This window comes from Mustela putorius, unplaced genomic scaffold, assembly GCF_011764305.1.
Source record: "Mustela putorius furo isolate JIRA1106 unplaced genomic scaffold, ASM1176430v1.1 tig00004007_pilon_pilon_pilon, whole genome shotgun sequence".
Classification (NCBI taxonomy): Eukaryota; Metazoa; Chordata; class Mammalia; order Carnivora; family Mustelidae; genus Mustela; species Mustela putorius.
The window spans coordinates 15,085,247-15,112,092 of record NW_025422145.1 but is presented as its reverse complement, the minus strand read 5'-3'; the positions used below and the strand labels follow the sequence as shown (position 1 = coordinate 15,112,092).

The window sequence follows — 26,846 nt, the reverse complement described above, 5'->3', positions numbered from 1 at the left end:
CGTGCCCGTGCATGTGTCCAGGTGCCTACTTGCCGCCCCGGCTGAGCTCTGAGTCCTTTTGTAGGCACCGCTGCCATGTCCACTCTGAGCAGGGTGTGTGTGTGTGTGTGCATGTGTGCCCGAGTGCCTGGGCCCCGTGTGTTTTGGCAGCGGACTCTCTACCGAGTCGGCCCAGCCATGCAGAGGCTGCCCCTCCAGGCGCGGGGCAAGGGTTCATCTGGAGCCTTGTAACGCTCGTGTGCACACACCCGAAGCCGGTGTGCACACACTCACCATGTGCCCCACGCAGGCGCACACAGGGGCGGTGGATGGCCCAGGTGGCGGCCCAGATGGAGTGCGGAGTGGCTTCTGAGCGAGTGTATGGGGTGTGGGGAGAGGAGGGTCTTGGCTGAGCCTGGCTAAGCCTGGCCGCTGCAGGCCGGGCCACTGACCTGCCTGAAGCCACCCAGATGGCTAGGCTGAGCAGGTGGCTGTGCTGTGGGGCCGTGTCGGGACGTCCCCGCCCCCCTGCCTGGCCCCACACGAGGCTGACCCCCTCCAGTGCCCACCCAGCAGTCTGCGGGAGCAGGGACACATGCACGTACACACGCACACGTACACCGTGCTAGTGAGGCTTGGAGCTGGTCTGGTCTCTCCCGGGGCTGTGTTCATCTTGGCTTTCCTGCACAGAGGAAGGTTCTGGGGGGGAGGGAGACTGGGAAGGGCTGGTGTCCCCAGGAACCGGCCTTGCCACACCTGGCCTGGAGTCACTCAGCCGGTTGGCACAGATGGAATCAGCCCAGAAGGGGGCCTGCTGGGGGCTGGCGGGCGGGGGCCGGCGTGAGCACCAGCGCAGGGTCCACAGATAAAACACAGGACGCCCCGTTGCCCTGGGTTTCGGAGAAGCAGCAGCTTCAGCAGCCATTCCCAGCGCGCGCTGCGACATACCCCCCTGCAGAAGCACTCGCTGTTCCCCCAAGTCACACTGAACTGGGGTCTTTGGCGCTCATCCGCCGTCGGGGCCCTAGCCTCGAGCGCGCGCGCGAAGGAGGAGGTGGGGGAGGGGGCGCGCGGGTGCGGCGCAGGCCACAGGGTGGTGGTGGCGCACGGAGCTGCGCGCGCGGAGGGCAGTGGGGAGCCGGTCGGGGGCGGCCGCTGACCAAGGCCCCCTGTGCGCAGGTGGCCATGGGGCCCGGGCCCGCCCGCTAGCGGCTGCCATGTCCCGCGAGGCGGGCTCCTGCCGCCTGGGCGCCGGGGCGCGGGCGCGGGCGCGGAAGCCCAAGAAGCCGCACTACATCCCGCGGCCGTGGGGCAAACCCTACAACTACAAGTGCTTCCAGTGCCCGTTCACCTGCCTGGAGAAGTCGCACCTGTACAACCACATGAAGTACAGCCTCTGCAAGGACTCCCTTTCGCTGCTGCTCGACTCTCCAGACTGGGCCTGCCGCCGCGCCCCCGCCGCGGCCCGGCCCCACGCGCCCAGCCCCGTAGGCCCCGCGGGCCCAGCACACCCAGGCCGCCAGCCCCAGCCCCGGGAACCCCGGCTCTCAGACACGCCCCCCACGCCTGACCCGGCCCCTCAGGGCCTCTCCCTGCAACGCCGCGTGGGGGGCCCAAAGCTGGGGGCTGACGGGTCCCACGGGGCCCCCTCCCCTGGGGCCCGGGATGCCCAGAAGGAGGTGGGCCCTGGGGGGCTTCTGGCCGAGGCCTGGAAGCTGGGGCCGGGTGGGGGCCGAAGGGGCATAGCCGTGGTGGACGCGGCTGCAGCTGGCCCTGAGAGCGGGGGTGTCCCCTGCTACCCCCCGCCCACCCTCAGCGAGTTCCCTGAGGCCCAGAGCCTCCATCTGTCCCTGCTAGGTGTCAACTGTCCTCTGGGCCCTGGTCTCTTCTCCTACCTGGGACCCTCCCTGGCCGCCGCAGCCCACATGCCCTTTCTGGCCTCTGCCAGCCCCCTGTTGCCCCCGACCTCTGCTTTCCCCTCCCCACAGGCCCCTGAGCGCCCTGCCCTGGTCCCCCGCTTGTACTACCCCCTGCTGCTGGAGCATACGCTGGGGCTGCCGCCCAGCAAGTCTGCCCCTGCCAAGCCCCTAGCCGCCCCAAAGGGGCCCCCTGGGACCCTGGCCCCAGGGCTGCTGAAGGTCCCAGTACCCGGGCTGGGCAGGCCCTGGCCCGGTGGAGCCCCCAGGGACTCAGGGCAGGAGGTGGAGCTGGACCAGGCTGCCCAGAGTGACCCCAAGAGGAAGCCGCCCCTGGGAAGCAGGTTGGAGCCCCAGAAGGGCCCCTCTGGCACAGTGAAGGTCAACGCCCAGAGCAGGTAGGTGTCTGGGCCCCTGGTCACGGGGGTGGGGAGGGGAGGGAGGCAAGCTGGCCTGGGTGGCTGGGCCCCATTCTTCAATCCACAGGGGGGAAACCAAGGCCAGGGAGCCATACTCTACCATTCTGGGATCCCAAGGCCCTCAGGCAGCCTGCAAAGATGTTCCCGGTGGAGGGGGCAGGGACAGGGGACACGGGTGCAGCTTCTTGACTGGCTTCTACCCCCTAGCCTTCGGACAGGCCCCTCCATGATGCTCTGGCCTGAGGACAAAGAGCCAGGCAACACCGAGACCCCGAGCACTGAGGCGCCCCTGCACCAGCAACTCCTGGGCCTGGTGCCAGGCGGCCCCGGGCACGTGGGCGATGACCTGACCCGGGCCCTCGGGGACTACGCCAGGGTGGAGCAGCGCCTGGGGCAGCTGGTGCCTGCGGGGGGCCTGGCCCCACGGCCTCTGCGGGAGCAGCTGGGCAAGATTCGCCAGGAGTTGCTCACCATCCACCAGGCCTTGGAGCGGGCTGTGCGGCCCCCAGATGCCCCCCTCGACCTCTCTGTGAAGCGGGCGCCCAACAAGGGGCCCAAGGGGCCTGTGGGGACCTGGCCGCAGCTGGAGCTGGGCCCCACGCTGGCCCGGGGAACCCCTGAGCCCCCGCGCATGCTGGGCCCCACAATAGCTGAGTCTTTCTCTAGCCACACCACAAAATGTGAGGCTGACTCCAGCGTCCCACCCCCAGGCCTGCCCCTTCAGGCCCCAGAGGACCCTGTCGTTCCTGGCAGCAGCTGGGGGGCCCGTGGTGGCCCTGGGGGCTCCTGGCTCCCTGAGGCTGTCCCCAGCCTCCAGAGCCCCCCTGGTGCAGAGGTGTGACCACAGCGTCTGCTGCTTCCTCTGTTTTTAGCAGACAGGGCCCCTCCACCCCGTGTCCGACGCCCGGCCCCCCACCTGCCCCAGTCCCCCCAGAGCCTGTCCAGCATGCCCATGGGCTGACGTCTGGGCCGCAGCCCTGGCTTGGGTCTTTGGGGCCCCAAGGGACAGCAGAGAGTCATAGCTCCTTATCGATCACTATTGTGAGTGTTTGAATAGAAACCATCTTCACATACCCGGTCTGGGTCTCCTTCTTCCCCTGCTGTTCCGGCATCAGCCCCAGGATGTTCCCCGCCAAGGAAATGTCCCTGGTCTCAGCATCTGAGTGGGCAGCATCCCGGCCCAGCCTGCTGGGTATCCACCGCTGGGCCCCCCTGGGTAGGGGAATAGAATGGGGGGCCTTCTTTCAAGGGGGTTGAGCCGGGAGAGGCGGGGGGTGGGCAGGTGTGTCTGGTCTGGGAGCTAGTCCAGCCTGTGTGTGGGCACCTTGCTGGGGGACTCAGATCCCTGGGCCTGCCTCCAGCCCGTGGGTCTGGCCAGGGCATCTCGGATGTCAGAGCCTGGCTGTGGTTAAGCAGTGCCCCCACATTCTGTGGCCCAGGGCTGTTTGCCCGGTGTGGACTTAGCTGGGCCCCAGCCAGCCCCTGCAGCCATGATAGGCATCGGGCGGCCTTCACAGCTCACTGCCTCCCTTCCTGCTCGGCCACACTGGGCCCTTCCCACAGGCAGGGGCAGCCAGGGAGGGGAGCCTGGGGGACCCTTGTACCTAGCTAATCACTCCTGTCCCCCGGAGCTGGCCATACCTCTGTACTCACCTGGGAATGGCCCCAGGGAGGGCAGTTCCTACCTGTGCCTGGCTCCCCAAGCTGGACCAGCCGGGCTGGGGCCAGTCGGAGCAGGACCTAAGGCTGCCCCATTAATTGTGCTAAGGCAGCAGATAGCATCGGCCGTCCGCCCCACGATGGGGCATTGAGAGGCCAAGTCCAGAGCCGGGGTGTGGGCCAGCCTGGTGGGAAGTGCTCTGGGTCATCCATAGGGGCTGACCCCCTCCCTTCCTGGAGATTCCCGGAGAGTCCAAGGGAGACCCGCTCTGCCTTGGTCCTCCACTGACACCCCCTGTGTCTCTGCTCCCAGATTTCTCATCACCCGCCAGGCAGACGTGAGCTTGGGGGCATCAGCTCAGTTTCACAGGTGTAGAAGCAGGACCCAACCCTGCCAGTTTGGGGGAGGGCCAGGATGAACCCCTGAGATTCCCCACCCCAGACCCTGGTGATTGACCCAGCCCACGTGCAAGGGGTACAGCTCCTTTCCCCGCTTTCCTGAGGGCCTGACCCCGTGGTCCTACTGGGGGAGTGTGGGTGAGGCTGCCTCACATGGATGTTTGCTCGGGGCCTCTGAGGGATGCTAGCCCCAGGCAGGGCCCCCCCCCCCACCTCTCTGAGCAGGAGCACATAGAGAGGCCTTGGAAAGCCCCGCAGCCTCACCCTGCAGGGGTTGGAAGTCTCCAGCGGCTTCATGGGGGCAATGGCCAGAGCCTTGGGCTGCCCCCAAGAAGGGTTACTTTCCTTGGCTGAAAGAAGGTAGAGTTCCCTGGGCAGAGAGGAGTTTGAGAAACACTGCCCCTCTGTCACCGTCTTCCGACCCCCAGCCTCTCCCCCAACCCCGACACACCTTGAGACCTCCCAATCCCCGGGGGCTCATGGAGGCCTCAGAGCAAAACCTGCAGCAGCCTTCACAGGTCCCATATTCCCCAGAATTGTGTTCCAGGGGCCATATCTGGAAAAAGGAGACCTGGATCCATGGCTGCTTGCTGAGCTTATAGATGGGGCCAGCACTCAGGACCTGGTGGAACTAGGTTTGAAGCCTGCTCCCCACCCCCGTGCCTCAGTTTCCTCAAGTGTGAAATGGTAGTACACCAGCACTCCTAGAAGAGCGGGGGGACAGGGGTCACCTCTGCTTGGCCCATACTGACACCATTTCTCTCACAGCCCTGCACTGGGCCCAGCCTCAAGACCTCGGCTCAGAGCAGCTGACACTGTGCACTGTGACCCCTAGCCACACACCAGTCTGTCTTCTGGTCTCCTGAGCCTCCCCAACCCACTGGCAGGCTCATGGCCTGCTCTGTGAGATGGACCCACCCAGAAACCCTGCTCGCTCCTACCGGCCCTCACTGCTTGGGCAGATCCTGGTGACTTCAGGGACTGCAGGAGGACCCCGGGATCTGTCTTGCTCCCTGGACAGCCTGCCTTTTTTTTTTTTTTTAAGAATTTATTTATTTATTTGAGAGACAGAGAATACAAGGAGGCAGAGAGGCAGGCAGAGAGAGAGGGGGAAGCAGGCTCCCTGCTGAGCAGAGAGCCCAACGCAGGGCTCGATCCCAGGACCCTGAGATCATGACCTGAACCAAAGGCAGAGGCTTTAATCCACTGAGCCACCCAGGTGCCCGACGGCCTGCTTTTCATGACAGCTGGGGTGTGCCTGTGCCCTGAGCCCGCATGATGGACCTCGAAGGACAGTCCATCTGCCACCTGCCAGGGGCCAGAGCCTTCGTGCCAGAGGATGTGGCTCTGATAGTTCTGGGCTCATAGTGGTCAGCAACCTTGTCCGTGGGGCTGTCCACGCACTTCAGCACACTGCCCAAGCCCCCCAGGGCCACTGGGTCACGGTGGGCGCCTTCCCAGCCCCCAGGGGGCTGGCTGCGGAGGCTGCTGGCCACCTTCTGATGAAAGACTCCATGCCCGGGGCCATGCACTGTGTCCCGCTGAGTCCTGCCTTGCAGCCACGAGCCCCAGTCTCCACATTGGGGCTGGAGGGTCCCCACTGGGTGGGCCCGGGGCCCGATAGGGGCCGTACCATGAGCAAGGAGTTCAGGGATGTACGGTTGGTGGGCAGTGCCTGCCAGCCCCTGGGCTCCCTGGGGGCTCTGACAGGGCACGACTTTGGCAACCCTGGGGGTGTGTGCACTGATGTGGATGGCAGCGTGACCCTCTTCCCTTTTTTTTTTTTTTTTAAGATTTTATTATTTATTTGACAGAGAGATCACAAGTAGGCAGAGAGGCAGGCAGAGAGAGAGAGGAGGAAGCAGGCTCCCCGCTGAGCAGAGCCCAATGTGGGACTCGATCCCAGGACCCTGAGATCATGACCTGAGCGGAAGGCAGCGGCTTAACCCACTGAGCCACCCAGGAGCCCCGTGACCCTCTTCCCTAAGGTCCATGCCCATCTGCCTGGTGTCCGAGGGGCTGAGGCACTGTGGTTTGTATGCCCCAGGGCCAGCTCGTGGTTGCAGGTGTGGGGGATGGTGCCATCAAAGTGTACTAGTACTGCTCGAGGCTGGCCTGGCCCGTGGGCTCCCATCTGAGCCTGGTGCACCCCCCGGGGCCCCAGGGCCACTGTGGGAGAGACACTGGGGGTTGGCTGCGCCCCCCGGACTGCTGGCCACCCCTCCCTGAACTGGAGCTCCTGCTCGCCCAGGTGCCAGCTGCCTTCTGCCTTCATCCTGGAGTTGGTTCAGACTTCACTGGCAGCCACCAACCAGCTGCCTCCCAGCCTCCAAAGCTGGGCCCTCTGCACACCCCAGGTTAGAGTGCCCGAGCACTCACGGCCCCCATGTCCACTCAAGCCATGGCCCTGCTGGTCCAGGGCCCAGAAGGCCCGAGCTTTGGGCCCAGCCCCTGAAGCCTGCCAACCTTGCGCTGGGCCGGCTGCCAGCATTCCCCCAGGCAACGAGTCTGGCCAGGTGCCCCGGTCCCAGCGTCCTAATCAGGCAGAAGCAGGCAGGGCGGGGGAAACTGGGCTGGGCTGGGCAGGGCAGGGCAGGGAAGCAGCCCCTCACTATCCCCCATCTTCAGAGGCACCCCAGGTGCCAAGCCTCTTGCAGCTTCTCTGGGCCTACCTGAGGTAAGGCAATGCAGAAGAGGGGCAGCCCCAGAGGCACCCTGGGGTGGCACATGGCTGGACTGGGAGCCTCCACACCCCTGATCCACTTCTCCAGGGTGAGACCCTCTCTCAGGCTGAACCTGCGTTTTCTTCTCTGCAAACCAGGAACAAAGGGCTCCCAGCTCATGGGTGGAGCATGCTGGGAAGGTTCCAGGTGGCGGTTAAGCCAGAAGAGCCTCCCTTTGAGGAAGGACTCCTGTTACTTAGGATCCATGAGCAAATGGGGCTCCAATGGGGTGGGGACATGAGGGTGGGACTCTGCGTTTGGGGCCCAGACAGGATCCTAGTTCCAGTGTGAGGTCTCAGTGGGAAGGGGACAATGCCTGGTCCACCTGTCACCAGAACATTGCCTCTGACAAGGTCCCCTGCATATGAACCAGCCCGTGTGGGTGGTGGGATCTCAGTGGTCAGCATAAGGAGGCACAAACACTGCGTGCTCCATGAGTGCTGTTTTTGCTCCTGGTCACGGGGATATTGTTTCCTGGAGCGGGAGGGGCTAGGGACCCCTCTGGCGACCAAACCAGATGACTGCAGCCTCTGGGCTTACCCACGGGGGTCCAGCCTTCCTAGCCCACTGGGCCCTGGGGGGACCTGGGGGCGTCTCTTTGCAGAGACCGTTGTTGGAGGTGGCCGGTCTGGAGCTGGGGAGGCAGCTCCTCTGGAACCCTACACAGGGCTTGGGGGTCCTTTCACCCTGGGAGGGTGGTGGCAAGGTGAGGTCAGGGACCCTCAAAGCCAGGTCCACCAGGTCCCTCAGATGAGGAAATGGGGGATGGGGGAGGTTTGGCAGCTAAGAGAAGGTGGGGGACTGGAAGGCGGGAGTGCTGGGGACACTGCAGGGGGACTGGAGGAGGTACAAGAGTTCTGTGGAGGACAAGGACACCGAGGAGGGCAAGGACACTGAGGGTGTGAGACAAGAACAGTGCGGGGGGGGGGCGAGGACGCTGGAGGGGATAGTGGGGGGCAAGGACAGTACTGGTGGGAGACAGGGACGCTGGTGGGGCACAAGGACACGGGGGTGGGGGACAGGGACACTGAGGGGCAAGGGCCTGCTGGGCGGAAGGACAAGGACGCTGCGCGCACCGGGCAGACGCCGGAGACTGGAACGTTGCCTGCGCGGAACGCTCGGGCGGGGTCCGCGGGCTGCTCGGGCGCCTTTGGGGAACGGACCGTCGCGCGGCAACACCGGGAGCCGGCGGAAATGGGGCTCGGGTCCCGCGGCGCGGCAGCGGCGGGGCTGGGGGCGGCGAGTGCCGCGGTCCGTCCAGGCCCGCCCGACGCGGTCCGCCACCCCGTCCCGACCCCGCCGCCCAAGGGCGCGGCCCGGGCGAGCAGCCGGTGAGAACTGCGGGGCGCGGGCCGGCGTCCGTGCGGGCGACCTTGGGGCGCCGCCCCCGGCTCCGGAGCCTCCTTTTCCTCCTCCGCGAAGCGGCGGCGCGGCCGGCCGCGGGCCCCGGGGTCGGGGTGTCGGGGTGCTGCCCGCGGCCGGCCCGCGGCGGACCGGGAAGGGCGGTCAGCGGGGCACGAGGCCGGGGCGGGGAGTTCGCGCCCCCGGGGGCGGGGGCCCGTCGGAGGAGCCGAAGTCGCGACCGCGCTCCTGGGTCCGCGGGACCAGCCGCAGGCGACCCGGGTGCGGGCGGGGTCGGGTGAGCGAGCCGGTGACGGGGGCGGGGGCGGTCTGCAGTGCCCGGGGAGCACGGCCTCCCTGCCCAGCGTCTGCGGCCCCGGGGTCCGGAGCGGGGCTGCCCGCCGCGGGGACCGTCGGGAGGGGCCCGGCGCCCCGACACACCCGGCCTCACCAGCCCGCGCCGTGGCTTTGGATCGCGGTGCTCGACGCTGGCGGGTGCACGAGCCCCGCCCCCCGTTCTTCCCCGCCCTCCTCCCCCCCCCCGCCCCCGGCTCCCCGCGTCTCCCGCTCCCCCTTCCCCTCCCTCCCCCCCGCTCCCCCGCCCCCCGCTATCGATCGCGCGCGCTTTCTTCTCTCCCTGGGCGTCGGGTCGGAGCCGCAGTCTCTGTGATCCGGCTCCGGAGGCTGCGGCGGGGCGAGTCGGATCGCCCCCCCGCCCCGCCGAGACAGCGGCAGCTCCTGGGCTCCTCCGCCTCCGCAGGCACAGGACGGCCGCGGCCGCTTCTTCTCGCGGAGGACTTTGTAGATGAAGCGCCGGGCGCACAAAGAGAGGCGCGGCCGGCGCACCCGCTCGCTCTTGGGCTGTTCTTCTTGCCTCGGCTGCTGGGAAAGGGGCCCCAGGTGGGCTGAGCCGCTGTGTGTCCGGCGCGAGGGGCGGTGTGCCGCCCGGTCCCCCGCGGTGGTCCGCGAGCCGGGAGCCCCAGGTCCCTCGCAGCACAATGGCCGGGCCGTCTCACCTCGCCCCTGCCGGGAGGGTTGGTTAGGAAAGTGGACCCCTGTGACGGCTACAGCAGCTTCGCCGGGGCGGCTGTGGGGCTCCAGGTTCTCCACGGCGAACGCCTGCTGCCGCTTGCCCTCTCTAGTGTCTGGCAGGGAGGGACCTTTGGGAGGGATCCGCTTCAGCTGGAATCCCCAGCTGTGAGAGGCCTCCAACTCCCAGCCCCGTCTGGCCTCCCTGCATGGAGGGAGGGCAGCTGGACCCGTGACCTCTTTTTTTTTTTTAAGATTTTATTTATTTATTTGACAGAGAGATCACAAGTAGGCAGAGAGGCAGGCAGAGAGAGGGGGAAGCAGGCCCCCTGCTGAGCGGAGAGCCCGATGCGATGCGGGCTCAATCCCAGGACCCTGAGATCATGATCTGAGCCGAAGGCAGAGTCTGAACCCACTGAGCCACTCAGGTGCCCCAGACCAGTGACCTCTTAAGCCTGGGGCCTTTGTGTCTGTGTAAGGCCCCTCCCAGAACCCCCCAGCCGACAGGACATTGGTGACATGTCCCACCATCACAACATGTGTGTCCCCACAGGCCTGGGGAGCAGTGGGGCCTGGAGGTCTCAGGTACCATCCAAGGCTTGTGTCTCTCCTGAGGGACCTGTGGGCTCCAGCTTGAGGGTCTTAGCTCAGGGTGGCTGCTGCATCCTTTGTGCCAACAAGGTGGGGACAGCCAGCATCTGAGAAAGCTTGCTCAGGCCTTGGCTGAAGGACGGCTTGCTGCCCTCCATCTTGAGGGGCTTGGCTTGGTGCTTGCTGAGGAGCCTGCATGTGACCTGACCTCCGGGTAGGGCGGGGTGCAGGGTCCCACAGAAATTGGGCCGGTCTTGCTGCTGAGAGGTCACATGAAGGTTGTGAGAGGTGGGGAAGGTTCATGGCCCTCAGCCTGAGAGAAGGCTGTGGGGAGCTTGCTGTCCTCCAGGGTCGCTGTGTTTGGACAGCTGCCCAGCTCCAGTGTGACGAGAGAAGTCGGGCCCTGCTGGGAACCCAGCCCAGAAATGGCGCATGGGCACAGCCCAAGGCTGGGGGGGGGTCCACGCGAGCCCCGAGACTCCTGCGGGGACTCAACGGACAGGGGGTGGGCGTGGGGCGCAGGCACGTCTCCCGGTATGTGCTGGAGCTCTTGCACAGCGTCCACGGAGACCAGCAGCATGCCTGGTTTCCCTCAGCGCAGCAGCGATCCACTTAGGTTTCGGTCGTTCCCCTCGCTAGCTTAGTAAGGAAATCGAGGTTCCTCAGACTCCATGTGCACTGCTCTAATTGTTAATGGGACCGTGTGTGTTTCCACGTGGTACACGTAGCAAGCTCTCACCGGTTTCCTTGGAAACAAGAACAAAGCCCTCACGTTCAGCCCCGCACCCCCTCGTGAGTGGTCCGGGGGGTCAGGCCTGTCTCCTCACCCTGTTTTAGGGGGAAGTGTTGGCCAGCCTGGGGTGGGGGTGGGGCCATGCCCACATGAGATGTGCCACTGGGGTCCTGCCAGCCTCTGTGATCAAACCCAAGGCTGGGTGCTGGAGACTCTGTGAGGGCCCAACCCGTGGGCCCCATGGCCCTGGGCCGTGGAGGCGGCGGCAGCAGTGGTGGCAGCGGCGGCGGCAGCGCCCCTGGACTGATACTCTCCCCTCTCTTGCAGCCCGCACGGCATGGTGGTCAAGGCCTTCTTCCCCACATGCTGCGCCTCGGCCGACAGCGGCCTGCTGGTAGGACGGTGGGTCCCGGAGCAGAGCAGCGCCGTGGTCCTGGCCGTGGTGCACTTTCCCTTCATCCCCATCCAGGTGAAGGAGCTGCTGGCCCAGGTGCATCAGGCCGGCCGTGTGGGGCTGGCTGTGCTGGGCACCTGGTGCCACCGACGCCAGGAGGCTGAGGAGCGCCTGGGGCCCTTCCTGGAGGGCCTGGGCGCCATCTTCTCCCACGAGCCCTGGCTGCAGCTGTGCCGGGAGCGGACCAGTGGGCTCTGGAGCTGCAAGGCCACCCGCCAGCAGGGGCCCACCCGCCCTGGCGTCAAGGACCAGGTCATGCTCGTGTTCTACGACCAGCGCCAGGTGCTGCTGTCCCAGCTGCACCCGCCCGCAGCGCTGCCCGACCGCCAGGCGGGGGACGCCACGGCCAGCGCTGAGGGCTTGGCTGCCGTCTTCGACACGGTGGCGCGCAGTGAGGCGCTCTTCCGGAGCGACTGCTTTGACGAGGGCCCTGTGCGGCTGAGCCACTGGCAGTCGGAGGGCGTGGAGGCGAGCATCCTTGCGGAGCTGGCAAAGCGGGCCTCGGGGCCGGTCTGCCTGCTGCTGGCCTGCCTGCTGTCACTCATCTCAGCGGCCCGCACCTGCCGGTACATGCCCCTGGGGCCGGGGCGGGAGGAGGGGGCTGCTGAGCGGGAGGCCCACCACTCAGGGTGTGGAGCCGTGGAGGCCCAGATGCGCCCTGCCGAGTCTCCCACTTCCATCTCCTGTTCCCTCCCCCGATATCCACAGGGGTGTCTGGGGGGTGTTGCTCCCCAGGCACAGCAGACTCCCTTGGCCGCCTCCGCGTTTACATGGGACCCAGCGGGTAGCCATCCAGTGGACTCCAGGTGGCTCAGTCCCCTGCAGGGTGAATGAGACCGTGAACAGACGCAGGGTGTTGCCGACCAATGGCTGGTGCCTGCACGGCCCGGTGCCTGGGAGCTGTCCTCCTAAAGGCGTGCAGGTCCCTCCTGCTTCCCTGGCCCTGGTGGGCCCGTGTCCCCTGGAATACCCCGGGGGTAGTCCTTGAGGGCCCAGGGAATGCTGGGGTGGCACCGGCTGTTCCGGCCTCAGGGCCCCTCCCTCTGTAGAGAAGCCGGCTCCCCGATGGTGCCCCTACTTAGGTCCTGGGGTTCCAGCTGTCCAGTTTGGGGACTGGCCTCGCCTGCTGACCTGGGGCTGTGGAGCACTCTGGCCTGTCTTGGCAGAGCCCCTGGGCAGCTATTTATGGACGGTGCCTTGGGTTGAGGGCTGCAGGGAACCTGGACATGAACTGTGGGTTTGGGATCGTCACAACCCCCTGGACTGAGTTACAGGAAAGTGAGCGTCAGCCGAAGTGCAGTCTTGGGGCTGGTCCTTAGCTGTTACACCTTCCGAGGACTTGAGAAAGGTTAGCGATGCTGGTGTGGCCCTGACCCTGATCGGCTCATCGGCTCGAGCCGTGGGGAGAACGCAGCGGCAGTCGTGTGTGGCATCGCCATTGCTGTGCAGGAGAGAAGCCCCCTGGCCCTCTAGGGCAACCCCAGGGATGCTATTGGGCCCTGCTACCCTGGGCTGGTTGGAGCCTCAGGGACCCTGCCGTGCGGATGGGGGTTAAGGGCTCGGTGCAGACAGTGCAGGGCTGCCTTCCACTTGACTGGCGTTTGGGATGGCTGTGCGGACTGTGTCTCCTTCCTGGAGCTGGCTCAGAGCTGCTTGAAGGCTTCCTCCTTCCTCCCGAGCGTCTGAGCGCCTGGCCGGGTGGCCGCTCTGCATTGGGCTCGGGCCCTGCAGATCCCTGCCTGTGGCAGCAAGGCTCTATAGGCATGTGGAACCGGGAGCCAAGAGGGCCTTCCTTACCTTTGCCTGCACACACCTCCTCTCAGTGCCGGAACATGTGCAGAAGCGTCTTGGTGCTTCCTTTGCCTCGGGAGACATCAGTCCCATGGGGCAGCCCGATTGGCTCGCAGACCCCCGAAGAGCATCGCCCACCCAGCAGGGCAAGGCGCTAGCTGGCGGGACAGTGCGTTCTCTTCTCTCCTGGGGCGAGGCCTCAGCTCGTGACTTTGGGGGTGCCTCGAGTCACTGCTGGTGTCGCCCTGCCCCCATGGTGTCCCTGTCCCGCTGAGCTTGGGAGCGTGGCCTCCAGGGTCTTGAGGTGGGCCTGCGAAGGAGTGTTGGCGCCAGCTGAGGGGCCCCTGCTCCCTGGCAGGCAGGGGAACCGCTGCATGACCCACACGGCCACCTCTCTTGGCCCATCACAGGGTGTTCAAGCTGCGGCCGCTGTCCTTCATCTGGAGCAAGCTATCTGTGTGTGGGCAGCTCGGGCACCGGCTGGAGCAGCTCGCGCTCGTCTTCAGCACCCAGAAGGCTGAGAGCCCCGCCCAGCTGATGAGGTGCAGGGTCTGCCTGCTTTTGTCGCGGCCAGGGGCGTCCCCCAACTTCCTCGCACCACGCTTACCCACGCAGATCCCCTCTGGCCAAGCCCCCCTCACACTCACTCCCATCGGCCCCTTCCTTCCAGGAAAGCCAACGTGCTTGTCTCTGTGCTTCTCGATGTGGCCCTCGGCCTTGCGCTGCTGTCCTGGCTTCATGGGAAGGACCGCATCGGGCAGCTGGCGGAGGCTCTCGTCCCTGTGGCTGATGTGAGTTGTTTGGGTGGAGTCTGGTCCCGATTGGAGCACCTGTGTCCCGGGGGTGGGGGTAGGGTGGGGCCCTTTCTGGGGGCAGCAGAAGCCCCTCAGCTGGCCAGAGCTGCACGCCCCTTTCCTTCTGTTGGACCAGGGGAGCAGCCCTCATCCCTGACCCCAGACAGGTCCTCAGGGCAGCGCAGCCTTGGCTTACCAGGTGCCCGCCTGCCCCCCAGGGTCACATCTTAGCTCCTGGCCTCTACTTTCCATTCCTGAAGGTGGTCATGTCTGGCGGTGGAGCCCACCCACCTCCATCAGGCCCAGTGTCCCTGGCTCCAGGCTCTTTAGGGCATTGGCTCTGGGCTTGGCTGTCGCACAGCAAGCTGCACAGAAACCTCCTGTGGGTCCAGGGCTTTTTGTGTGATCAGGCTCCTCCCACTGCTGACTCTGCAGTCCCCCGCTGAGTGCTGGCAGTTCGCCTGCAGGGCTCCCCCACTCCCTCTGTGATCCTTCCCCCGGTTTCCAGGATTTCCAGCTTGTTGCTCTTCCCTGCCGGGGCCAGGCCTTTGGCTTCTCTGCCTCCCTTCCTCAGAGCCGTAGGGCTTGTCTCTCCTGTTGCGAGCTTGTCTTCCCTCTTGGAGCAGTCCCTCTGGCCCCTGGGGCCTCGCCTAGGCCTCCACCAGTGGCATCCTGGTCCCGGAGTGCTCGAGGGGCTGAGGCCTGGCTGGGTGGTCTTGCGCTTGCTGCCTCTGGCGCAGCCATCAACGTCTAGCTGCAGACGTGCCCTGGGCCTGCTCGTGGACAGGACCCCTCACGGGCCGAGAGCCCCCATCCTTCTTGGGGAGACCTGGTCCAGGAGGAGGGTGGGCCTGGAGGCCAGGAAGGGGCTTAGCTGCTGTACTTTGCTAACCCACGTTCTGCCTTTTGGCCGGCTTTGTCTTCAATCTCTCTTTTGCAGAACTGTGCAGAAATATAAATATTTAATTTAAAAATGAAAGCCTCTTCCTTCTGCTCAGCTCTTATCCTTTAAATATTAGATAAACTCTGTTTATAAAGAATGTTATGTTCCTCTCTTCACTGCCGTGGCCCACACGGTGGGCAGTGGGGGATGGCAGGCGTCTGACTTGGGGGGCAGGGCTGTCATGGCCACCGCCTCCGCATTGCTGATGAGGCTGGGGCCTCGAGGGCCTGTGCGCTGGGACTGGCACAGTGCCCGGCCACCCGCCTTCGTCCCTGGGTCGCCAGGGTGCTGTTCACCTCCCCTGCTTGCTTGTGAGAGCCCCTGAGCTGTCTCTGGCCCTCTCTGGACGCTGCTTCTGATGCAGACCCCATCTGTGCTTCCCTCTACAAAGCCCTCCAGCTCTCCCCCTGCTCCATGGGCCCCTGATGGGCTCAACACCCTCAGGGTCTCCTGGGGTCACCCACCCAGCTCAGGCCCTCGGTGGTGCCATGCCAGGTGGTGGGGTGTGGTCCTCAGCCGAGGGGCTCCCTCTATAAGATTCATGGTAAACTGGGGTCTGTCCCACCTCTGGGCATGTGGGACCCAGCACGCCTGTGGGTCCAGTGGTGAGAGGATTGAGGTGGAGGAAAGGTGATGCCCTTCAGGGCTCTTGTGGCCTGAGGACCGGGGCAGACTGTCAGCCTCGTGGGCTCTGTCTCTCAGGCCCAGGTCCCAGAGCCTCTGTGAAGAGAGGTTCCTTGGCCAGATGAGTGAAGGAGACCTCATGTGCTCAGCACATTAGGAGACACCTGGGGTGGGGGGGCCCAGACTCTCTTTGCCCTGTGCAGATGGGCTGGCTGTGCTGGGGCCCAGGCTGTGGGCTTCCTGTCCCTCCTGTGTCTCTGTAGCACGTGGCCGAGGCGCTCCAGCACCTGCTGCAGTGGCTGATGGGAGCGCCCGCTGGGCTGAAGATGAACCGGGCGCTGGACCAGGTGCTGGGCCGCTTCTTCCTGTACCACCTGCACCTGTGGATTAGTGAGTGCCCTCTGCACCGTCCCCCTCCCCCCGCCCCATCCTTGCTCTGCCGGCTGGCTGCTCACGTTTCTGGAAATGAGGGACTGGGGAGGGGCAGGACCTCCCCCCACTGCTCCCTCAGGGCCAACCCTGTCCCTCCAGGCTATGTCCACCTCCTTTCCCCCTTCATCGAGCACATCCTGTGGCATGTGGGCCTCTCGGCCTGCCTGGGGCTGACGGTCGCCCTGTCCACCCTGTCCGACATCATCGCCTTGCTCACCTTCCACATCTACTGCTTCTACGTCTACGGGGCCAGGTGGGTGAGCATGCCCCCCGTGCAGCCGGTCCATGGCGGCCCCCAGCCCTGAGTGTGCGGGGGGCGGGGGGGGGCTCGTGCTGGGGGTAGGTGCAGCCCTGACGCTGCCTGTGGCCCGCAGGCTGTACTGCCTGAAGATCTGCGGTCTGTCCTCGCTCTGGCGCCTCTTCCGGGGGAAGAAGTGGAACGTGCTGCGCCAGCGCGTGGACTCGTGCTCCTATGACCTTGACCAGGTTCGCGGTCGGAGGGCAGGGGAGATGGCACCGCAGCCCCAGGGAGCCTGTGGGACCCACGGGTGACTGGCCCCATGCTCCTATCCGCCTGCTCCCTCTCCATGAGCCTGGCCAGGACGGCTGCTCAGCTTGTGACTCGGCAGCCAGAGGGCTGAGCCTGGGGCCCGGGAGTGGTCTGCAGGGGGCCAGGTGCTTGAGGAGCCCTCAGAGTGCAGGACCTTGCCCCAGGTGGGAGGTGGGCCCTGGTGTGAGGAGGATGCTGGGCCCCTGGCAGCTTCTGGCCCGTGGGGTGTGGACGTGACCTATGCACAAGACCTGGCTCTGACTTTTTCCCTAGCATGTGCAGACCTTGTCTGCAGGGTAGACCCCGCGTGCTGCCCTGGGAGGCACGCCCTTCCTGCCGCGGGTCACAGCCCTCCCGCCTTCAGTGCACAGGCCAAACCCTGCTGGTGGTTCTGTGTCCCTGAGTGTCTCCCGTGCTGGAGACAGCTGTCGTGAGCGGGTGTTCCTGAGTGTCTCAGGAAGCCCAGGTGTTCTGCTGGCAGACAGCCCGCTTCTGCCTGGTTGTCGGGGGTGGGGGTGTGTGTGGTGGGGCGGCCGCAGAGATGTGGCTCACGCTGCCCTGGGGCTGGCCCCGGCATGGGCTCCTGCCGGCGCTGACACGGTGCCGCTGTCCCTGCAGCTGTTCATCGGGACTCTGCTCTTCACCGTCCTGCTCTTCCTGTTGCCTACCACAGCCCTGTACTACCTGGTGTTCACCTTGGTGAGCCGAGAGACACACAGCGCGGCTGGTATTGCACGTGGCCCTGGGTGATCTGGCTGATGGCCCTCGTCTACAGTGCTTAGAGTGCCAGCTGTGTGCTTGGTCTGCCGGCCCAGCGGCCATGGACAGGCCACCCATGGGGCATGGCTGTTCCAGACTCTGGGTGCTGTGTGCTGGGCCCTAGAGCATGCAGGGGTCCTACCCTAGGGGGATGCCGCCCACCAGTCTGGGACACACAGTTGGGTACACGGGGGACAGGATGCAAGGGGCCAGTGGCATGCTTCCCGGGGGTCAGCTTTCCCTGCCCACTTCTCCCCTGTCCCTTCACAGCTGGGCCTCAGCGTTGGGGTGGGAGCTGTGCCCTCCTGGGATGAGTCCGGGCCCTCCCCAGGGGATTGAGCCCCTGCTCCCCCTCCGCTGTGGCCCAGGACCCTCTGGGCTGCTGTGCTCTCGGGCATGTGGCTGAGTGCTGTCTGTTGCTGCAGCTCCGGCTGCTGGTGGTGGCCGTGCAGGGCCTGATCCATCTGCTCGTGGACCTCGTCAACTCCCTGCCGCTCTACTCGCTTGGCCTCCGGCTCTGCCGGCCCTACAGGCTCGCGGGTAGGTCTGTGTGTGTGGTAGGCGCGGGTGCCCCCGAGGCCCTGCCTGGAAGCCATGGTGTGCAGGGCATGGGGAGTGGGGGCGGGCAGAAACCGCCAGGTGTCCCCTGGGCCGGCTGCCTGCAGTGAGCTGGAGGGTCCGGAGGCGACAGGCAGCCCTTCCTGTCTCACCTGCTTTTGTGATGAGTGTGGACCTTTACCCTGACACATGTCTGCGGTGGTGTAGGTGGTACCTAAATGTGGCTCCAAGAAGCGTCCCTGTGAGCTCATGTGGGACTGGGTGTGTGGCTGGTGCCCCTCAGCCTTGGATGGGACAGGCCGGCCTGGAGGGTGCTAGAGAGCAGCTTCCCACCCCCACCCCACACTACTGCACGGGGACAGCGCCCCCCCTCACTGCCCCTGGCTGTCCCCCTCTGCAGGTGGCTGCTCCTGTTTTCATGCTGACACCAACCACTAGGTCAGCCAGATGCCCCTGAGGGGAGATCATCCCCACTGAAGGGGTGGGGGTGCTGACCTAACTGGTCCCAGCATTGTGAGTCAGCCCATTCTCGTTCAGGGGTTTTGAACACATCAGGGAACGCAGGTGTTCTTGGTACAGATCCCACCCAGCGGCTGCCCAGCCCTCATGCCAGAGCTCCCGGCAGCTGCTTCCAGCCCGCAGAGAGCCAGGGGACTTGAACCTGCGTGCTCAGTGTGCTTTGGGCCAAGTCTGCCTACCGGTGCTCTTAAATTCCCTTTGCAGGCCACGTCCCCTGCAGGCCCCCAGGTGGCCCATGCCAGGGACCCCAGCCTCTGTCCTCACTAGGGAATGCCAGGAGCAGGCAGGCAGAGAGCCCGAGACGCAGCCCCTCCCCAACCCAGCCCGAAGCCCACGGTCAGAGCAGAGTTGTTTCAGCTTCACAGCCGAGTCCACAGATGCGTCCGCCTCCTCCCAACTTTGCCCTGGGGGCTCTTCATGAATTGATAATTAGCTCCTGCTTCTCTCTTCAAGAACTTTCTGCCTCGGAAATTCCCAAGCTTGGGAGCCCCAGCTGCAGGCCAGGGGCACAGTCAACTCCGCTGGCCCGGAGTTTGGCATTAGGATGCCAGCAGGGCAGCCGCGCCCCTCCAAGTACCCTGTCCATTCTGGGGGAAGAGCCCCGTCCCCCCTTGCAGAGCAGCGCAGCCCGCGTCCCCAAGGCCCAACCGACTCTTCTCCTCCTCCCAGACATGCAGCTTCTGTCTCCGTGAAGTCTGTGGAGGCTTTGATCCTGGCCCGGCAGACAGCTCAGAGAGGCAGCCGGGAAGGAGGGGGAGGTGCGGGGGGAGGCGAGCCTGGGGTGCGGCCTCCTGAGCTCAGCTCAGACACCTGGCCTCTGCTGCCACAGCCCCGGTGCCCAGCCCTGCCTCTGCAGGCACACGGGGCGGGAGGCCCAGGAGGCTATCTGCCGAGGGCCCCGTGTGCCTCACGGGCACCTTGCCGTCCTCGCAGCGGGTGTGAAGTTCCGAGTCCTGGAGCACGAGGCCGGCAGGCCCCTCCGCCTCCTGATGCAGGTGAGGCCCCTGTGTGCCTCTCGTACCGGTGCACATGGATGGACCCCTCTCCCGGCCGCGGTGATGTTGCCTGTGTTCTGGGGCAGCTGGGATCCGGTCCCTCCGTGCTGCTCTGGGGGAGGACTACATGGGCGCGGTAGAGTTGACGGGTGGGGCCCCAAGGGAAGGCTCCCTCCTCACCCCCAAGACCTCTGGGCACCGTGACCCCTCCAGCCGGAACCTCCCTCAGCAGGATCCGGACAGGATCCCCTGTGCTGTGTCTAAAACCTTCAGCCAGCCCGGGCTCTTGCCCTGAGCCCCACAGGCTCTCATTCCAGGAGGAAGAGCACAGGCTTGGCCAAGGCCTCAGGACACACTCTTGCTCTGAGAAAGTCCTTCTGGGCTGTGGGGGTGCGCAGGCGGGTCCCCGGGTGACTCTCTGGGGGCTGCTGGGGTTGGCCGGGGGACCACATCTCCGGGAGAGAGGAGATGCTGAGCTGGCTGGGGCCCTGCGTGGTTTTCTCAGGGGTGTGGCCCCTGGGTGGCTGGTCCTGCAGCCTCGCCTGCCTGCAGCCTGCCGGGAGGAGAGCACACCTGAGCTTGGCCCCAGCGCTCCCTCTCCAGCTGCTTAGCCTGCCCCTTGGGGACCTATAGCAGATAGCCCAGGGACCCCCAGTGAGGGACCACTAGGACCGACAAGCTGGAGCCTCAGGGATTTGGGGGGTGTAGCCCAACTGACCACTGCCCTTGTGCTTCCAGATCAACCCCCTGCCTTACGGTCGTGTGGTGCACGCCTACCGCCTGCCCAGCTGCGGCTGCCACCCCACGCACTCCTGGGGCTCCCTGTGCCGCAAGCTGTTCTTCGGGGAGCTCATCTACCCCTGGAGGCAGAGAGGGGACAAGCAGGACTGAGAGGCCCCGGTGGCCAGCCTGCCCAGCACCACTGTGTGGCCTCACTCTGCCCAGCACCACTGTGTGGCCTCACTCCGCCCTCATTCTCACCGGGGGTGTGGACCGTCAGGATGGCACGCATCCCTGGTCTTGGCCGTCTCTGCCCCCAGTTGTTCGAGACCTCTGTGTCTCCTCCTGGCTCTGAGGTGGTGGTAGGGGCGGCTGGCCAGGCCACCTGGCCTGTAATCCGTCACTAGCGTGTCTGCCTCGGGACCCCCCTCCTGACCTCTTCTGATGGCACTGGCCACCCGGTACCTACCAGCCCCCCAAGGCCTGCCCAGCAGTCCCCCCACCCCTGATCACACCCAGAGCTCCCGCCTCCGCCCACCATGCCCACTCCCGGGGGTGATCTGGCGGGTCTCCCTGGTGCTCCCAGCAGCCCCACCCTGCCATGGGGTGGAGGGACCCCTCCCCGGACGCACTTAGCAGTTCCTGAGGCTGACCCCCCAGCATCTCCTTGCTTGGGGCTATACTTCTGTGTCCCTGGCCGGAGCCAGCAGCCCCAATGACACAGGGCCCTCTGGGAAGCTGGCTGGGTGGCAGCGAGCTCAGCCTGGAGCATATGGGGTTTGCATGATGCCCCCTGGGGAGACTGCTTTGCAGCAGAAATGCCCCCAGGGCCTTCAGGCCTCCCTGTGTGAAGCCAGGCCACATGGGGTGCCCGGAACTGCCTCGCTGAAGACTGAGCACCCGTCCACCTTCCTGTCCACCTTGCTGCCCCGCGCCCATGCAGGAAGAGGCCCTCACTGGCTTCCTGCAGAAGCAGGCAGCTCCCGGGCAGTAGTGTCTATTGCCTCCCACGTGCGGAGGGGGCGTCCTAGCGTTCAGGGCATGGAGTCCAGCTGGGGGTGTGAGCCCCAGCATGCCCAGGGGAGGAGGCCTGTGTGACCAGATGGCATCCTACGTGTTGAGACCTTTTGGAGCGGGAAATGTTTGTGTGTAGCGTGCACTCTCTGACTGCGGGCCGCGGTGGGGAGCCCATGGAGGCGGCCCCCGCCCAGCCCGGCGTCTCGTCTCATGGGCCAGGTCTTAGCTCGGCCTTTTTCTGCAGTGACAATAAAACCTCCCACCTGTTTGGAGTGTGCCCTCTGCCTTCCCGCTGCTGCCTGGGCAGTGGGTCTGAGGAGGCCCCACACCTCTGTCCTAACCTTGGTGGGGGTGTGTTGAGGCTCTCCTTTTCCTGGGGTCATGGGACAGCTGGCCCCCATTGTTTGTCTAGAGGTGTCTACGATGCCTGTTTTCTTGTTTGATGCCCAGCCGGGAGGCACTGGACACACTGTCCCCTGGAGTGGGCCTCCCTGCAAGTCTGACCCCTTGAATGTGTTCTGGCATGTGTGGACGGAGCCAGGGCCACTTGCTGTCTGGTTTTGGCCTTGCCCTGGTTGGGGGACAGGGCCAAGGGCAGGGGCATACGTTCCCCTATGCCAGCTGTCCTGGCTCTGGTGACTCTGTCCCCCGAAACCTGTGGGCTCCACGCAGGGCAGAGGCGCTGCCTGCCTGAATTCCCCCTCGTGTAGCTCCAGGGACCCTCGGGTGGCCACCTGTGCGCCTGGCATCCTGGCTTTGTAGGGAAGGGCTGGGGTCCAGAGAGATCAGCCTCTACTAAAGGGCCAGCAGCGGCCGGATGGGGAGCCATGGAGGGTCACTGTGGCTTCCTTGGTGCCTCTGGTGTAAGGCAGGGAGGGGAGAGGTCAGAGGGGATCCGAGGAGTGCAGGGACCCCCGCAGGGGACCAGAAGTCCCTAAGGAGAATGTGCCCAGGCCTGCCCCCAGGCCCCTAGAGCCTGCTAAGAGCGGCCTCCACTGCCTGTCTTTCTGGGGCTGCCTCCCCCATCAGCAGATGTCACCCCTCCGCTTGGGGCTCTGCCCAGCCCACAGGGCAGTAGTGGCCGTGTCCCAGGCTTCGCGTGGCAGCTGTCACCCTCCATGCTGGTCGGCCATTCCGTCTCCTGAGGGCAACACCAGTCACTCCAGTAGCTCTTGCCACAAGAGACATTATCAGCACCTCCCAGGCCACTCTCAGCTTCTCAGGAATAACCTACCTCGTTGGGCCCTCTTGTCCCCAGCCCAGGTCTCTGACTGCCTCTGCTGTGCTGGCCTGAGCAGGACCTTGAGGCTGGACCTCAGGTCACCCCAAGAAGTAGACGTTTCCTTTGCAGTTGGGGCCACCACTTCCCACTCAGGTTCTCACAGCTGCTGGAAGAGAGCAGCCTCATAAACATCCAGGAGGTGAGCTCAGAGAGGGATGGGGACTAGTCGAAGGCCACAGAGCAGGCAGGTCTGAGCCCTACCACGCACTCCCCACCAGCCACCCCGCCCCTGTGTTTGAAAGGTTTCTACTTTGACAATTTTCTGACGCACGAAAGTCGCGCATGGCCCTGACCCATGTTCCCTTTTGTTCTCATTTTGCCACATTCGCTTTTTCATATTTCTGCTCTATTTTTTTCTAACTCGTTTGATCACTAGTTACCCTGAATTCTACCCCTCACATGCCCGCTGCATCCCACAAGGCTGAAGGACGGACTGAGCAGCCACGGCATGGTGCAGGGAATTGGGTTAGCATGCGTGGGGCCCCTTGCCGTGTGCTCCAGTGACCTCCACAGAGCCTGCCACCAGGTGGCCCGTCCTGGCCACAGCCTGGTGCTAGTGTCCTGGCCTGCTTGCCTTGCACAATGTGGATGTGGAAGATACAGCCAGTCACTCGGTCGGCTGTGTCTCTGCGGGGCTCATCTGAGGACTCTTACCGGGAGTGAGACTCTCTTGCCACCAAGAGCACGTCAGTGCCATGGTGTCCTTCCGAGGGCATCACCCTGAGAGCCTTGAAGTGTCCCACTGTCTGTCCTGGTGATGTGCACCAGATCACCAGGTTCTCCCCTTTATTTTACTATTTTTTTTAAGATTTTATTTGTTTATTTGACAGATCACAAGTAGGCAGAGAGGCAGGCGGGGTGGGGGAGTAGGCACCCCACTGAGCAGAGAGTCGGGTGTAGGGCTCGATCCCAGGACCCCAGGACCATGACCTGAGCCGAAGGCAGACCCTTAACCCACTGAGTCACCAGGCGCCCCAGCCACTAATGCTTTCATGAGTAATTTATACAGAGGTATCTGGGACCATGTGCCTGTCTGCCCATCCCCACACTCTGTGCATGGGCTGCGGCATCTACCACTGGTCCTTCCTGGGCACACATAGGTTTCTGGCTCCCTCCGTCCGTCGTTGACGGGACTGGACCTTTCCCTGGCACCTGTCTTGAGCTTGGGCACAGAGCTTTCAGAGCCAAGTTCTGTTTGCCCCAAGGGGTAAAGCCTGGACCCTGCTTGGAGAGCAGGGCTTGGGGTTCAGCGTAGAGGCCAGTGGCCATCCTGGGGGGGAGGGCAGAGACCACTTCAGACCACTTCCTTTGTTCCCCACTCCCTGCCTGGACAGGAGCCGGGTCTGCAGGCCTAGCCCCCATCCTTTCCCAGAGACAACAGGTGTGGTGGATTCTTGACTAGACACTCCCTCAGTCTCCTGGGCAGGGGGCACCCAGAATTACCCTTGAACTGCTGTGTGGGCACTTCAGCAGGGTTGACCCAGGACTTGCCGGCAGAGGGCTGCTCTGTGCTGCTTCATTGTTAGCCTGAGGTCCCTCAGAAGCGGGGAGGCTGTCCTGTTCCTTCCTCAGTCCCCAGGGCCAGGCTGGGCACTTACTGGGTCCCAGAATGGCTTTGCAGAAGCACACGCATCAATGTGGGAGGGCATCTCCTCTGCCCACAAGGCCTCTTGGAGCCCAGGGAGGGGCACCCCTCGGGCCATCCCCCATCCCACGCACTGGGCCCTGCAGCCCCAGACCCTGTGGGTTCCTGAGGTACTTCTCTGGTCTGAGCAGGGAGGGGAGAGGTCAGGGGGGATGCGAGCAGTGCAGGGACCCCGCAGAGGACCAGAAGCCCCTGAGGAGAGCATGCCCAGGCCTGTCCCCGGGATCACCCCCCCACCCCCGCACAAGCCGCTCACCTACCAAGCAGGGCTGGTCCACCCTCTACACAGGCTGCATTAGGAAAGGCTCAGTCAGGGCGCCTGGGTGGCTCAGTGGGTTAAGGAAAGGCTCAGTCAGAAAACACATGTGCTGAGCCCGACTCCTCTCTTTGTCCTGGATGATGGGAGAGCAGGCAGCAGGGCCTAACGCTGTTGGAGTCCCTTCAGGGGAAGCCCTGAGAGGAGTGAAGAGGACGTGTCTCATTTAAGTTCTCTGGAAAGGGGATTGATAACTTCTCATCCGTCACCCCCTGCAGGCAGCCTCAGAAACCGAGAAGGAAATTACTCACCTCACAGTGCTTCTGATCCCTGGACCAGGGTCTGGGTCCTTCAGCCCTGCTGAAGTGCCCACACAGCAGTTCAAGGGTAATTCTGGGTGCCCCCTGCCCCTTCAGAGCAGGGAGCAGGCAGTGCTGGGGCAGAGCCACAGTGATCTCCGTGGAAGAGGTCCAGTCCCATCACCCCAAGAGCCTTCCCTGACCTAACACGTTGAGGTGCAGGGGTGGGCAGGTGGAAGCGGAGCCTGTCAGTATGTGGTCCCTGGCCCCTCTGGGGGTTTGGCCCCCTGCCTCCCAACAGGACCCTGCCCGACGGCTGTTTCTGTAACAGAAACAGTGTGTTGCGGGTGGATGTGCCCTCTCTCTAAACAGGCTGGAGGTTGTGTCTGCTGTGACTCAGCATCTGGGGAATGATGGTTCCCCAGGAAGACGCAGCCTGAGCAAAGGTACAAGCAGGAACATCAGGGCCTCTCTGTGGATTACGTGTGAGCCAAGTGGCCCTGCCCATCCTCAGCCACCCTCTGCCCTCCCACGTCCCAGCTCCATGCTTCCCTAGAGGACCAGGAAGACAGAGGAGAGCCCCTCTCTGAAGGCAGGCGAGCAGGCCCAGGTGCTGCTCACCCAGCTGAGGAACCAGCTCATCGGGAAGCTCCCCAGGCACCGGGCTGAAATGAACTGGCCCCATGCGTGTGGGCAGCTTCCCAGCAGAGGCTGTCTGCAGCCTGCGGGGTTGGGGTCACTCGGTGTGGTGCCTCTCGTGCTGGGGTCTGCTCTCTGAAAGCCACCTGCTGCTGGACCCGAGGCCCAGGTTCAGTGACCCCTTAGGAAGAAAGTTCTTGCAACCTAACCTGTTCCTTACCTGCTGGGAAGGTCCTCAATGAGGACTGCTGGGCTGTCCTCAGTGCTGTACACTGGGTCCGGTGGTTTTGACACGCTGCCTCCACACAGGCCTGCTCTGTAGGGAGTCCTGCCTCTCTGTGGCCTCTTTGCCCACATAGCACTCAGCACCTGGCCTGGTAAGGGCTATGCTGGGCTCAGGTTGGACACCTAATTCTTTTCACTTAGTTTTTTTTTTTAAACATGGGAGCACTTTTTTCTTTTCTTCTTCTTTTTTTTTTTTTAAAAGATTTTATTTATTTGACAGAGAGGGGTCACAAGTAGGCAGAGAGGCAGTCAGAGAGGAGGAAGCAGGCTCCCCACTGAGCAGAAAGCCCCAGCTCAATCCCAGGACCTCAGGATCATGACCTGAGCCGAAGGCAGAGGCTTTAACTCACTGAGCCACCCAGGCGCCCCTCTTTTCACTTACTTTTTAACAGCTTTATTTAAAAAAAAATTTTTTTTTTTTTTAAATTTGACACAGAGAGAGAGCACAAGCAAGGGTGGCAAAGGGAGAGGGAGAAGCAGTCCCCAATGGGGGCTCAACCTCAGGACCGTGGGATCATGACCTGAGCATAAGGCCTAAACTAAGCCACCCAGGTGCTCCTGTTAACAGCTTTGTTGAGGCATATTTTACATATTATAAAATTCACTCATTTTGTGTACACAATTCAGTGACTTTTGTTTTATGGTGGAAAAAAAGTGTTTTTATCATAGCTTGGGGACAGGACCGTGGGCAGAGAGAGCTGCCGAGTGGATCATTTTTAGTAATTTTCCCGAGCAGTATGGCCGTCACCAGCTTCGCATCACCCCAGAAAGAAACCCCGTGCCAAATACGCAGTCACTGACCATGTCCGCAACCGGGGACATGGGGCCCTGGGGCCCTGCAACCACTAATTTGCTTTATGGATTTGCCTGTTCTGGGGGTTTCACCCAAGTGGAACGTGGTGCGTACCAGCACGTCTTCCTTTTGGGGGACCGCGCCCACTGTGCGTTCGCCCACGGGTCTTCGACCTCTCGCCGCGGTGAAGGGTGCTGCCGGGACGACTCGGGTCAGAGAGTGTGCGGGACGAAAGCCCCGTCTCCCCGGCAGCCGAGACCCCGCGCCGGCCGGCATTCTCAACCCGAACCCCCCGAGTCGCTCGTTACCGGGCGTCCTACGTTCGCACGTCCTCGTCGGACAGAAGCGAGCAGGAGAAAGTACGCCGGTGCGTGCGGAGAGCGCCCCTCCGGACCTCTCCGACGCGCCCGCGTTGCTCGGGACCCGAACCCCCGCGGGACCCCTGCGGGAGCGTGGACACCGAGACCCGCCCGGGCCCAGCGCGCGGCCGCGTGCGCTCCGGCTTCCAGCGTCCGTGCGAGCGCGAGCCAGGCTACGCGCGGGCTCCGGCAGGCTGCTCCCCGCGGGCGGCCGGTGCTGCCAGCCGCACTGGGGAGTCGCCGTCCGGAGGGGGCGAGGGCGCCCTCGGCCGTGTGCGCGGCTCTTCCGGAATCGCTGCCCTCCACGAACGACAGCCCATTGCTCCTGGGAACCACCGCGGAG

General features: G+C 64.4%; 3 protein-coding genes across 7 annotated transcripts; all 3 read left to right on the top strand.

Annotated features, from left to right (window-relative positions):
• Nucleotides 1-1,162: 1,162 nt before the first annotated feature.
• On the top strand, nucleotides 1,163-3,384 carry PRR35 (proline rich 35). The gene is made up of 2 exons (XM_004750901.2): nucleotides 1,163-2,293; nucleotides 2,522-3,384. The coding sequence occupies exons 1-2, from the start codon at nucleotides 1,197-1,199 to the stop codon at nucleotides 3,153-3,155; spliced, it is 1,731 nt and encodes a 576-aa protein (XP_004750958.1). The 5' UTR covers nucleotides 1,163-1,196; the 3' UTR covers nucleotides 3,156-3,384.
• A 2,514-nt stretch (nucleotides 3,385-5,898) lies between these two features.
• Nucleotides 5,899-6,470, top strand: NHLRC4 (NHL repeat containing 4). The gene is given in 3 exon segments (XM_045071939.1): nucleotides 5,899-6,146; nucleotides 6,361-6,399; nucleotides 6,401-6,470. Coding segments are annotated over 3 exon segments (357 nt in total).
• A 448-nt stretch (nucleotides 6,471-6,918) lies between these two features.
• Nucleotides 6,919-20,237, top strand: PIGQ (phosphatidylinositol glycan anchor biosynthesis class Q). 5 transcript variants are annotated; one of them, XM_004750900.3, is made up of 11 exons: nucleotides 6,919-7,049; nucleotides 11,117-11,809; nucleotides 13,445-13,576; nucleotides 13,705-13,825; nucleotides 15,659-15,785; nucleotides 15,927-16,080; nucleotides 16,202-16,313; nucleotides 16,996-17,076; nucleotides 17,562-17,676; nucleotides 19,147-19,208; nucleotides 19,947-20,237. In XM_004750900.3, exons 2-11 carry the CDS (start codon nucleotides 11,127-11,129, stop codon nucleotides 20,097-20,099), a joined length of 1,740 nt encoding a protein of 579 aa, XP_004750957.1. In that variant the 5' UTR covers nucleotides 6,919-7,049; nucleotides 11,117-11,126; the 3' UTR covers nucleotides 20,100-20,237. The 5 variants fall into 5 exon arrangements, with proteins under 5 accessions (XP_004750957.1, XP_044927932.1, XP_044927934.1 ...); XM_045071997.1 differs by lacking the exon at nucleotides 6,919-7,049 and adding an exon at nucleotides 8,272-8,426; XM_045071999.1 differs by lacking the exon at nucleotides 6,919-7,049 and adding an exon at nucleotides 8,296-8,426 and having other exon boundaries at nucleotides 10,696-11,809.
• Nucleotides 20,238-26,846: the final 6,609 nt, after the last annotated feature.